General features: G+C 32.0%; 1 protein-coding gene across 1 annotated transcript; it reads left to right on the top strand.

Moving 5' to 3' along the window:
* Positions 1–3,326: 3,326 nt before the first annotated feature.
* LOC111914359 (glycosyltransferase BC10) lies at positions 3,327–7,113 on the top strand. Its single transcript, XM_023910114.3, has 11 exons — positions 3,327–4,014; positions 4,681–4,797; positions 4,890–4,990; positions 5,085–5,156; positions 5,237–5,318; positions 5,411–5,491; positions 5,699–5,737; positions 5,824–5,889; positions 6,001–6,150; positions 6,419–6,547; positions 6,855–7,113. The coding sequence occupies exons 1-11, from the start codon at positions 3,778–3,780 to the stop codon at positions 6,903–6,905; spliced, it is 1,125 nt and encodes a 374-aa protein (XP_023765882.1). The 5' UTR covers positions 3,327–3,777; the 3' UTR covers positions 6,906–7,113.
* The last annotated feature ends 3,446 nt before the right edge of the window (positions 7,114–10,559 follow it).

Raw genomic sequence — 10,559 nt, 5'->3', positions numbered from 1 at the left:
TTTAAAGTTTGATTACACAACCGGTCTTATCAGTCGCCGCTCAAGCATTCCCACGTTTTCAGAGACAAGATCCATGTTGCTCTTCGAAGAGCTCAGATTGAACCAACCAAAATTGGAATATCCATGTAGCACATTCGGACAACCCATTTTCTCATATTATGCTAGTCGTTGAACATTCACATTAAATTTATTAACAATGTAGTAAAAAACAACATAAACTTATAAATTAATTTATATTTCAAATAATAATAATTGTCGAAATGGAAACATATAATTTATAAACTGATAAATCATAACACTTAAAGTAATCATATTTAGTTTTACTCACATGCAAGCCGGGAGTAAAGACAATTGAATAACATGATTATAATAAATGTTTATCTTATAATATTATTCAAATTAAAGTAATGTAATTATTATTATTCTGCAGTGAAGATCAATAATTATTATTTTTTATATTTATAATTATTTTTAAGTAAATAATTTTATGTAGTACCCGACTTAAGTTGTATCATGAAGATGATAATAATAGACACCCAAATTAAAAATTAAAAGACGTCGCTTATGAAGATCAAAAGGGGACGATGCTTGAAAGATGCATTCAGCATCTAGTGCTAAAGGGTAGCAAGTTACTCTCAAAGGTAGCAACCTCTCATCTACTTTTATTATACAAATAACACGACATTCATTTATTCCCAAGCAACACTTCACCTTTTGACTTTTTTTTCCTATATTCTTTTTCATGTTGTCTTTAAAAAGTTTTGATCATATGTCATCTATTGCCCACATTCCAATTTTCAAAATATATTTTCAAATTGTTGAAGTTTATAATATTAGTATAACGTATACACATGCTAGTAAAGCTAAAAGAAATGGAGGTGTCAAGAAAAGTGATAAGAAAAATGTTAAAGGTGCTACACCACTCCCTACCTTATGCCGATGTGGGTGTTAAGAAAGAGATGTCATGAGTGTAGCGAGAGGAGAGAGGAGAGAGAAAGTATAGAGGTGTGTTGTGATGGTTGATTTGTATTTCTTTATATATTTTAATTTTTTTTTCTCAACAATTAAATCTATTAAATTGTCACACTTCCACTCCCTATCTTTTTTGTGTTAGAGATGCTAAGCCTATGTGTCATGAAAAAAACTTAAAAATCCTACGTAGCAACATGTCAAGAGTGTTAAGTAGTTTGATTATGTCTCAAAAAGATAGAACGATTAGCCCTAGAAAAAGTTCCTAACTAAAACTATTAATTGATATGGGATTTGAGAATTTTGGTTATCGGGATTGTTAAGAACAACACAGCATGAAACATATTTTAATCACGAATGACACTTACTTTTTTTGATATCATGCATTTCACAAACTCCGATTGTCCTATTTCACGGTCTATGCTTGGTATCTTAGTCTTCTCGTTGAAAGAGAATATGAGTATTAGCTATTGAATTTAAATAGGTTGCTTTAGGAAATGAAAATCACGAATTCATAATCAATAATTTACGAAGTCGGTGGTCATTTTATTGTAGTTTTTTAATATGAGGTTAATGAGAATAACAAGTAAGGGAAATAATGAACTCATAATAAAAACTAGCAAGTTTCTAGCTATCATTGTTAAAAAATACATGAAATGATTGTATGTTTTATATATGGTCTTAATTTAAAATAAAAAACAATATTATAATATTTGGAAGGGGGAATTTTGTTTGATATTTGGAAGGGGGAATTTTGTTTGATTAGGGGATGAGACGCTGCACTTGACACCCATTAACATCCACCAAATAAAAGCAAACAGATATATTTATTTTATAGATATTTATTTTAAGACATATTAAAGTATTGAGTAAACTATAAATTTAGACAATGTGGTTTACAATTTTATATCGAGCGAGTCGTTGAACTTTAAAAATTGCATCGAACGTATTAATTAGCTGGTTTCATTGTGGATTTAGTTCTTGTAAAACTTGAAATGTTTATTTTACCTTTTTTAATTTATTTTTCCTATTATTTTTAACTCTTAAATAAAAATAAACAAATCCACCTCACCGCATCCTACCCTATACCATCCCTCAATTCTTTTTATCCATCATAAAACCTAAATCAACAACACATCACCGGTGAATTCATTGTCCTCCACCCACCAAATTGGTGGCCACCATCAACACCTCTACTCGAGTAGGCAAAGCTCTTCTTCCTTTTCTCACACATCGTTATCGAAGGTCTTCTCCCTTCAATTGTGTTCAACAAAAACTTCTCCTGTGATTCCCCTCTCTTTCAGCTCCAATGATAAACACATCCGATGATAAATACTTTCAGTGACAAACACTATTCACCCTTCTACTTCGTTTAACAAAAACCTAGAAATCAGAGTTATATCGACCAGATCAGATCATATCTGTACATCTAAAGTCATTCACGCTATTTTCATCGTAGATGATAAAGTTAATCATATGAGTATCTTCCCAAAGACGTGAAAATCAATCATTCTCCATAGTTTCCCGGTTTGCTTTTAGGTTACATGTCTGGTTATATGTGTTTAGTTTGGTTACTGGTCTGCTTTTTTATTTTATTTTGATTACAAGCCTGTATTTTGGTTTTGATTGCGGACATGCCTAATTTTTATAACTGTTCAAATCGAATTTTGATTTTTGATAAGTACATGTCTAATTAGTATAGGTATGACTTTTTGTTTTTTTTGAGTACAATTCCAATTTCAATTAAGTATATATATGATTTTTGGTGTTGATTGTACACAGTTCTGATGTTGGTCACCTGGGTTTTGTTTTATGAATACCAAAACATGATTCGATTATTAAAGATGAATTCACACATCGGTTATAGAAGGATTGAGACATAAATAAGAAATTTTGTCGATAGGTGGTGGTTGTTGAGGATAACAAAGGAAGCGAGGATACCGAAAGACTGGGAGAGATGGGAGATGCATGGTGCAGTTAAGGTGGTAATAGGGGGTGACCGGTGGTTTGGTGCTGGTGTTATTTTTCTGTAGAGGCTAAATGAGGAAAATGAAGACGTGAAGTTTGGGGGAGGGGGAATTTTATTTTTATTTTTAAAAATAAAAAAGATAAAAGAATTAAAAATAATAGGAGAAGAAAAATTAAAAGGGTAAAATAGATATTTCAAGTCTTACAGGGATTAAATCCATTATGAAACCTGTTGATTAGGATGTCCTATGCAAAATTTGAAAGTTCAGGGACCCAATCCATATAAAATCGTAAACCATGGGGATCAAATTTGCATTTTACTCTAAAATATTTAATGATATGATATTAAATAAGTTTATAATTTAATCAAACACTTATACCTAAAAGTACCCTGACAATACCCACAAGGTCTTTGTTCTTTTTAAGTTAAAAGCGATTTCGGTTCGCTCGATTAAGACGGGTCACGAACCCAACGCCCATGAGCTTGGTTGGTTTCCATTGATGGCGTCTGGTGGTGGTCTTCAATAAGGTCCACTAGCGTCTCCAATATTCCATCTCAACGACTCGCTGACGCTCAACTCACGAGCTTTTTGCTAGATTTCACGATCTTCATTTCTGCCGCCATTGGTGCAGTTTTCCACGGATTTCAACTTGCCCAATTGGAGAGCTTGTAGTCCTAGATCTTGATCTTGGTTGAATTTCGGAATCTCGAGAAAAAGTTCATTACTTGGAGACTGAAAGTGAGTGCGTAGATATTTTTGGTGGCTTGAAGTTTGAAATGGTGGGAGAAGGACGTTGATTGACTGAGAGTTGAGTTGTTGAAGCTATTGCTGTTGTTCAATGAAGCGGAAGCCAATTTCGCCTAAGTTATTGATACGGCATAAATGGAAGACGAAGATCTTTGCACTGCTTTTAGTGGGATTTTGTTTCTCCACGTTTTTGTTAATGGAGGCACAGTACAGTCGAATTGGTGCTTCTTCGATCTTTCCTCTGTTCGTTCAAAAACCTAAAATTGCGTTCTTGTTCCTAGCACGAAATCGGCTTCCGCTAGACCTAGTCTGGGATGAATTCTTTCAGGTACGTTAATTATTAACATCTCGATTAACTACATTTCTTCATTCATGTAAGAATGTAGCTCTATCTTCAATTTGAAAATCACATGCTCTGTAATTCACCCACTTACTCCTTTTGTTCGAGATTAAAATTTCTGAGTTTTGCAGACAATTATTACCTGAGAAAATTCTGAACTCTATTAATAGTTGTATGTAATGAAATTAAATGAATGTTTATCTCTTTGAATTATAAAATTTCACAAATTTACTTCCATGAACAAAAAAAGACACCTGTTCTTTACGAACAGAGGTATTGCGCCATTTTGCTCTTAGATTTTGACAATTTTGTCTTATTGTTGTTTATGAATCTGTTTGTATCTGCAACTGTGGCATTTATGAGTCTGTATCTGCAATAGGTTGAAAAACTTCAGTGAATTGCATATAAACTTTCTATTTTTGGAATATCGATAGTAGACTTTATCCCAATTGGACCAAATTCGGATTTATTTTTGTCAATTTTCAAGCTAAATTACCTATTTATACAAATAATCGATTCATAACAACCATTAATGTTAATCTCTCATGATCCATGATATTCATTCAATCATTCTCGAAGGGTATTATAGGGAATTAGGATACAATTATACAAATGTTATGTTCTTACACTCAAGAAAATTTCCCTAATTTGTAGGGAGAGAATGAAAATCGGTTTTCAATTTACGTCCATTCAAGACCTGGTTTCCTACTTAACAGATTAACAACAAGATCCAATTACTTTTTAAATCGCCAAATCAATAATAGCATACAGGTTCTTCTTCTTCTTCTTCTTCCTCAATTTCTTGTTAATGTAACAATTAATTTAAGGGTTTGAAAGGCTTCAAAGTATACATGTGTTTGTAGATATATTGGGGAGAAGCAAGTATGATACAAGCAGAGATTATTCTACTTCAACATGCACTCATGGATCCTTCTAATGAACGATTTGCTTTCCTTTCTGATAGGTAAAAAAAAATATAATCTTTTTAAACAACTTAAAGAACCCAATTACATATCAAAGGCTTCATGTTTTCTATACTTTTCTTAATCTTGTTTCAGTTGCATTCCTTTATACAACTTCAGCTACACATATGATTACATCATGTCAACATCAACTAGCTTTGTTGACAGGTAATCGTTAAAAAATATTTGATTATAACTTTTATAATTTATAACATTGAAAATTTTACTCATAAATTTTTTTTGAAAAGTTTTGCTGATACAAAGGAGGGAAGATATAATCCTAAGATGGATCCTGTGATTCCTGTTAATCATTGGAGGAAAGGATCTCAGGTAATAAATAGTTAAATACTATTTTTAACAAAACAACTCCACTTGATGTTTAATTAATTTCCTTTTTAAGTAACTTTTTTTTATGCCTTCAGTGGGTGATTCTAACAAGAAAGCATGCAGAGATGATTGTAAAGGATGATGTAGTTTTTCCTATGTTTCAACAACATTGTCAAGTAAGTGGTGTTAAATGCTAAAAATAGCAACATACTTTCATTGAAAACATTATACAATGTTATAATTGGAAAGATTTTTTTAAAGTACAATAACTTAATACAAATAAAAAAATTACAATGCTATAGCTTATAATAGAAATAAATGAAAGTAGTTTGTTTGATTAAATTAATCATGATGATTTTTAAAATTTTCTTTCTTGTATACAGAGGAAATCACTCCCAGAGTTTTGGCGTGATCGTCCTACTGTGAGTATATATATTTTATTTCTGTTATTTATTTATTAATTTATTTGATTGGTTGATTTATTTAATTATTTTTATTTCTTTTGAAGCCGGTTGACAATTCAAAGGAGCATAATTGCATACCCGATGAACATTATGTGGCAACATTCCTTGCTGTAAGTTTAAGTTATGCAATAAAAAACAAAACCATTATGTTAATATAGGACGGATTATGATTTTTTTTTTTAATTATATATTTATATATATTTTTCTATAAATAAATTTAGCATAAAGGACTTGAAGGAGAAATTACAAGGAGGAGTTTGACTCACACTTCATGGGATATTTCATCCAAACAAGGCCGTGAGCGGCAAGGATGGCATCCTGTGACGTATAAATTGGCCGATGCCACTCCCATGCTCGTTCAATCTATTAAGGTACATTATGACTTTTACTGTCAGTCTGTCACCGTCACTGTCTGTCACATCCATAAAGACTGTCACTGCCACTGTCATTGTCATTGTCAGTGTCACTATTTGTCACATCCAAAAGATGGTCACTGTCAGTGTCATTGTTTGTCACATGCAAAAAGACTGTCACTGCCACTGTCACTGTGTGACACCCAAAAGGAGCTTGTAGTAAATGAATACGATCTTTAGATTTTGTATGCTATATTTTTACTGAGGATTTTTTTTTGATTTGCAGGATATCGATAATATTTACTATGAGACAGAATACCGAAGAGAATGGTGCACAAGCAAGGGTAAACCATCCCCTTGCTTCCTTTTTGCTAGAAAATTCACACGGCCGGCTGCTATGCGTCTTCTTAATATGGTAATCATAACCATGGCCCCCATTTGTTACACAAAACTAAACAACTTGTACTGTGTTTGACCTGCATTAGACTGAGATTCAGACCAATGTCAATGAGAACTTTTTGTCCCATCTAAAAAGTTGGGTAAAAAGTACAACTTTTTGTCCCGTCCAAAAAGGTGGGACAAAAGCTGCATTTATTTGCCCCCTTGACACGATACTGGTCCTAGTCAAATGCATATCAAACATAATACTAGATTATCTATCTGTACTTGTTCACTTATTAAAATTAAATGACTATCTAACACACAAATTTTTTTGTGTCTAGTCTGCATTAGGTGTTTCTAAAGATACGAGAAGTTATTCCTTCGCGAGGTAAATTGTACAAAAATATTACATTTGATCACACCAAGGTAGGTTTTAGTAGAATGTGTGTAACTCGTAAGAAAATAAACGTGTGTTGTAGAAAAGAAATAGGAACCCAAACCTCGAGTTGGATTGATGTGTGCTTTGTATATGTACCATTTTCGTATAGTGTTTTGTGAAATCTCAACCACAGCCGATTCGAGCTGACAATGTCTTGGTTAGCTATGATTTTTTTTACCGCTTGTTACGTATCATATGATAGAACAGAACAAGATGTACTGCATGATAGTACTGCATTTATCATGCATTGGACTTTAAATGCAACATTGGACTATTGTCAATGTGACGAATATTCTTTATCGATCAACGTATATGTGAAAGACAAGAATACATTTTTTCATTCTTATTATTGAAAATAGCCTGACAACCTACCCACAAGACTAATAGTCTAGCCCTCGTAGGTGTTAGCTACGACACAATATATTTGTATAACATTAAAATATCATGAATTACTCCGATAAGCATAAAACCTGATTGTGTAAAATTTGACATTAAAATATCATGAATTACTCCGATAAGCAAAAAAAAACCTGATTGTGTAAAATTTGACAATTGTGATTGGTGCATAAAAGATCCCATGAAATTGAAATTTATAAACAATTATTGGGGATATCTGTGTGTTGCGGCGGGTATATTAATATCATATTTTAGACACCATTTATTTATATGATGCGCTCTTACACAAGGGATGTTTCTATAGTTTTTCTATTACATCCGAAATGTTATGTTAATTTTGTGTTATAGAGGGTACTACTTATGTAATTTTGGTATTTTATAAGGCTATTTCTATAATTTTACTATTGCAAGGAGCATTTCTGTAAGATCTCTATTACACATGGATTATTTTTATAACTTTCTCTTGAACAAGGACCATTATTGTAAATTTATCCTATGTACGGACCATTTTTTTAATTTTGTTATTATGTAGGGACTATTTCTGACCTTTTTTTATAATTTCCTCAAATCTATGGAGTGTGGACCATTAGATAATTTAGCAGCGACTATTTCCAGATTTTTTTAGAAATTAAATTAAACATAATTTTATACATGGACCATTCTTGTAAATTTGTCAAACTTAGAGACTATCGGATAATTTTACAAGAACTATTATCCAACTTTATCAAACCTAGGCACAATAGATAATTTTGAAGGGTCTATTTTTCTAATTTTCATAAATATAAAGACCATTTCTATAGTTTTCTTAAACATTAGGACTATTAGATAATTTTATAGGGACTATTTTTTATATCTCTCAAACATATGGTCTAACTAACAATTTTAGAAAAATATAATAAGACAAAATTTCACTACTTTCTATATCCCTCGTAAATGTATATACTTTGATGATTTGTGTCAAAATCTAACAGGTCCGTTCATGTGGCTAGAGGTTCTACCCAAAGAAGCAAAAGAAAAGTCTTTTTGATTTGCTTTGAATTTTAAAACTGGCGAAAACTCTTTCATAAATTTGAAATTTAAGGTTAAGGTACAAGTCAACAAGAAGTAAAAGAAAATTTTGGAAATTAAGAAATGATGGTGTACCGATTGATCATAAATTTAACAGGTGAATTGATAAGTTAGACGTTTTATGGAAGGAAAACATGGCAAGCTATGATTTTAAACACTCTAAACTCGTAACAGATGAAAGATAAGGACTATATAAATAAATTATACTTATATGGACAACTTTTACACTTTTCAAGTCCTTATCAATGTATAAATAGAACACTTCTCCTCCAAGAGAAGGGATCGCCTCTTTTACACTTTTCAGCAAAACCCATATCCTCTCAACTTGTTATTAACTCCACCAAGGTCATCGGAGGCGACGTTAAGTCCAGGGAACATATCACAACTATATATATATATATATATATATATATATATATATATATATATATATATATATATATATATATAAATTAACACTTATCTTGTTTACCATGTTAGATACTTTTGTTAAAGTCCTTATCAATATATTAAAAAATGAGTTTTTAGTTGAATCGGTTTTTGGTTCAGTCCCCGGATCAATCTGGTTTTCAAGACCTTTATATATATATATATATATATATATATATATATATATATATATATATATATATATATATATATATATATATATATATATATATATATATATATATATATATATATATATATAAAGGTCTTGAAAACTAGATTACTGAACCAAAAACCGATTCAACTAAAAACTCATTTTTGCTAAAAAGTGTAAAAGAGGCGATCCCTTCTCTTGGAGGAGAAGTGTTCTATTTATACCTGCCGTGGCGGGGACAAGATCCCGACAACACCTTTTTGTCCTTTCTGAACCGACAGGACACGGAGGCGTCCTATTGGCGGATTGTGCTTGTCACAACCGACAAAAATTAAGTTAAGATGTGAATTCCTGAACAATATAATCTCCTTGTATAAGCCAAAAATTCAATCCAATAAGCCAAATCCAATCATTTTTGGGTCTTAGCCCAATAATTTTCGACCCAAATCCCTTATTGGGCCAAACCAAAAATCGAACCACTCTTTTGGGCCGAAGATCCCTCTTGGGGTTTGGTTAGCCCATCTTAAAATAAAAAAAAAGGAAAAGAAGAGGTGATTTATAATTGTGACACCTTACAATTACATCTCATGTTCCCATGCAATAAACCACCATGCATCTAGGCTATAAGAGTTATTGTCCAACATGTTTCTATGCTCTATCTCTTCTCTCTCTTTCTCTTGAATAGGCCGAGAACCATCCTCCCACCCTACAAACCATTTCAAACTTCACTTTCACTTCTCATTTCCTCTCAAACCTTCAACTTTTCTCTCATCTCCTTCTACAAAAATTCGTGAGTGTGTAGTGTTCTTCAAATAGGTCTTCTTCAAGCTTCATTAGTTTGGTAAGTTCTTGGTTAAACTCTCTTGTTTTGTCCAATTTTACACTAAAACCCTTCCTCTTACACTTCATTTTCGTGATTTTGGACCTTAGAACCACCTTCATTTCGAGATCTCACCAAAAACTCAAGCTAGGTTCAAAGTTTCATCTTCTTCTTCATCTACATCTCAAAAACCCCAAGGTGAGCTTCCTAACCCCATATCTTTCGTATTTTTCATGTTTTCGGGGGGAGGATACAAGTCAACTCTCATTTAACCATTGGATATTTGCATGTACTATTGTGTTTATGTGTTTAACTTCTAGATCTTTACTTGAACATGAAGTTTATCACCTAGATCTTCATAAAAACCATGAGAAAAGTATGTTTTGTATTATATATTACATGTAAACTTGTAGATATGAGATTATACACTCAAAATAGCAAAAATAAGTGTTGTGTTCAAACATGTATAACCTAAACTCAAAAATCAGCTTTTAACAGAAACAATTTGGTCTAATTATGGAGTGTTTTGACCACCTTAACTATAATATTTTTCAAAACTGTTTTACATGAAAATATTTCGGGTTTATACCTTTAAAATGACTACTCGCACGCGTTCATACGATTTTTCTACAATTTTTTGCGATTTTTACAAAACTGTCTATGATTTCAAGAATGATCTCGGACCAGTCTGTGAAGATGAACATTTTCACCCGGTTTGAGGCCATTAAAAATCTTAATAA

This window comes from Lactuca sativa, chromosome 3 (genome assembly GCF_002870075.4).
Source record: "Lactuca sativa cultivar Salinas chromosome 3, Lsat_Salinas_v11, whole genome shotgun sequence".
Classification (NCBI taxonomy): domain Eukaryota; kingdom Viridiplantae; phylum Streptophyta; class Magnoliopsida; order Asterales; family Asteraceae; genus Lactuca; species Lactuca sativa.
The sequence above is the reverse complement of the archived record's forward strand: the minus strand, read 5'-3'. Positions and strand labels throughout refer to the sequence as shown.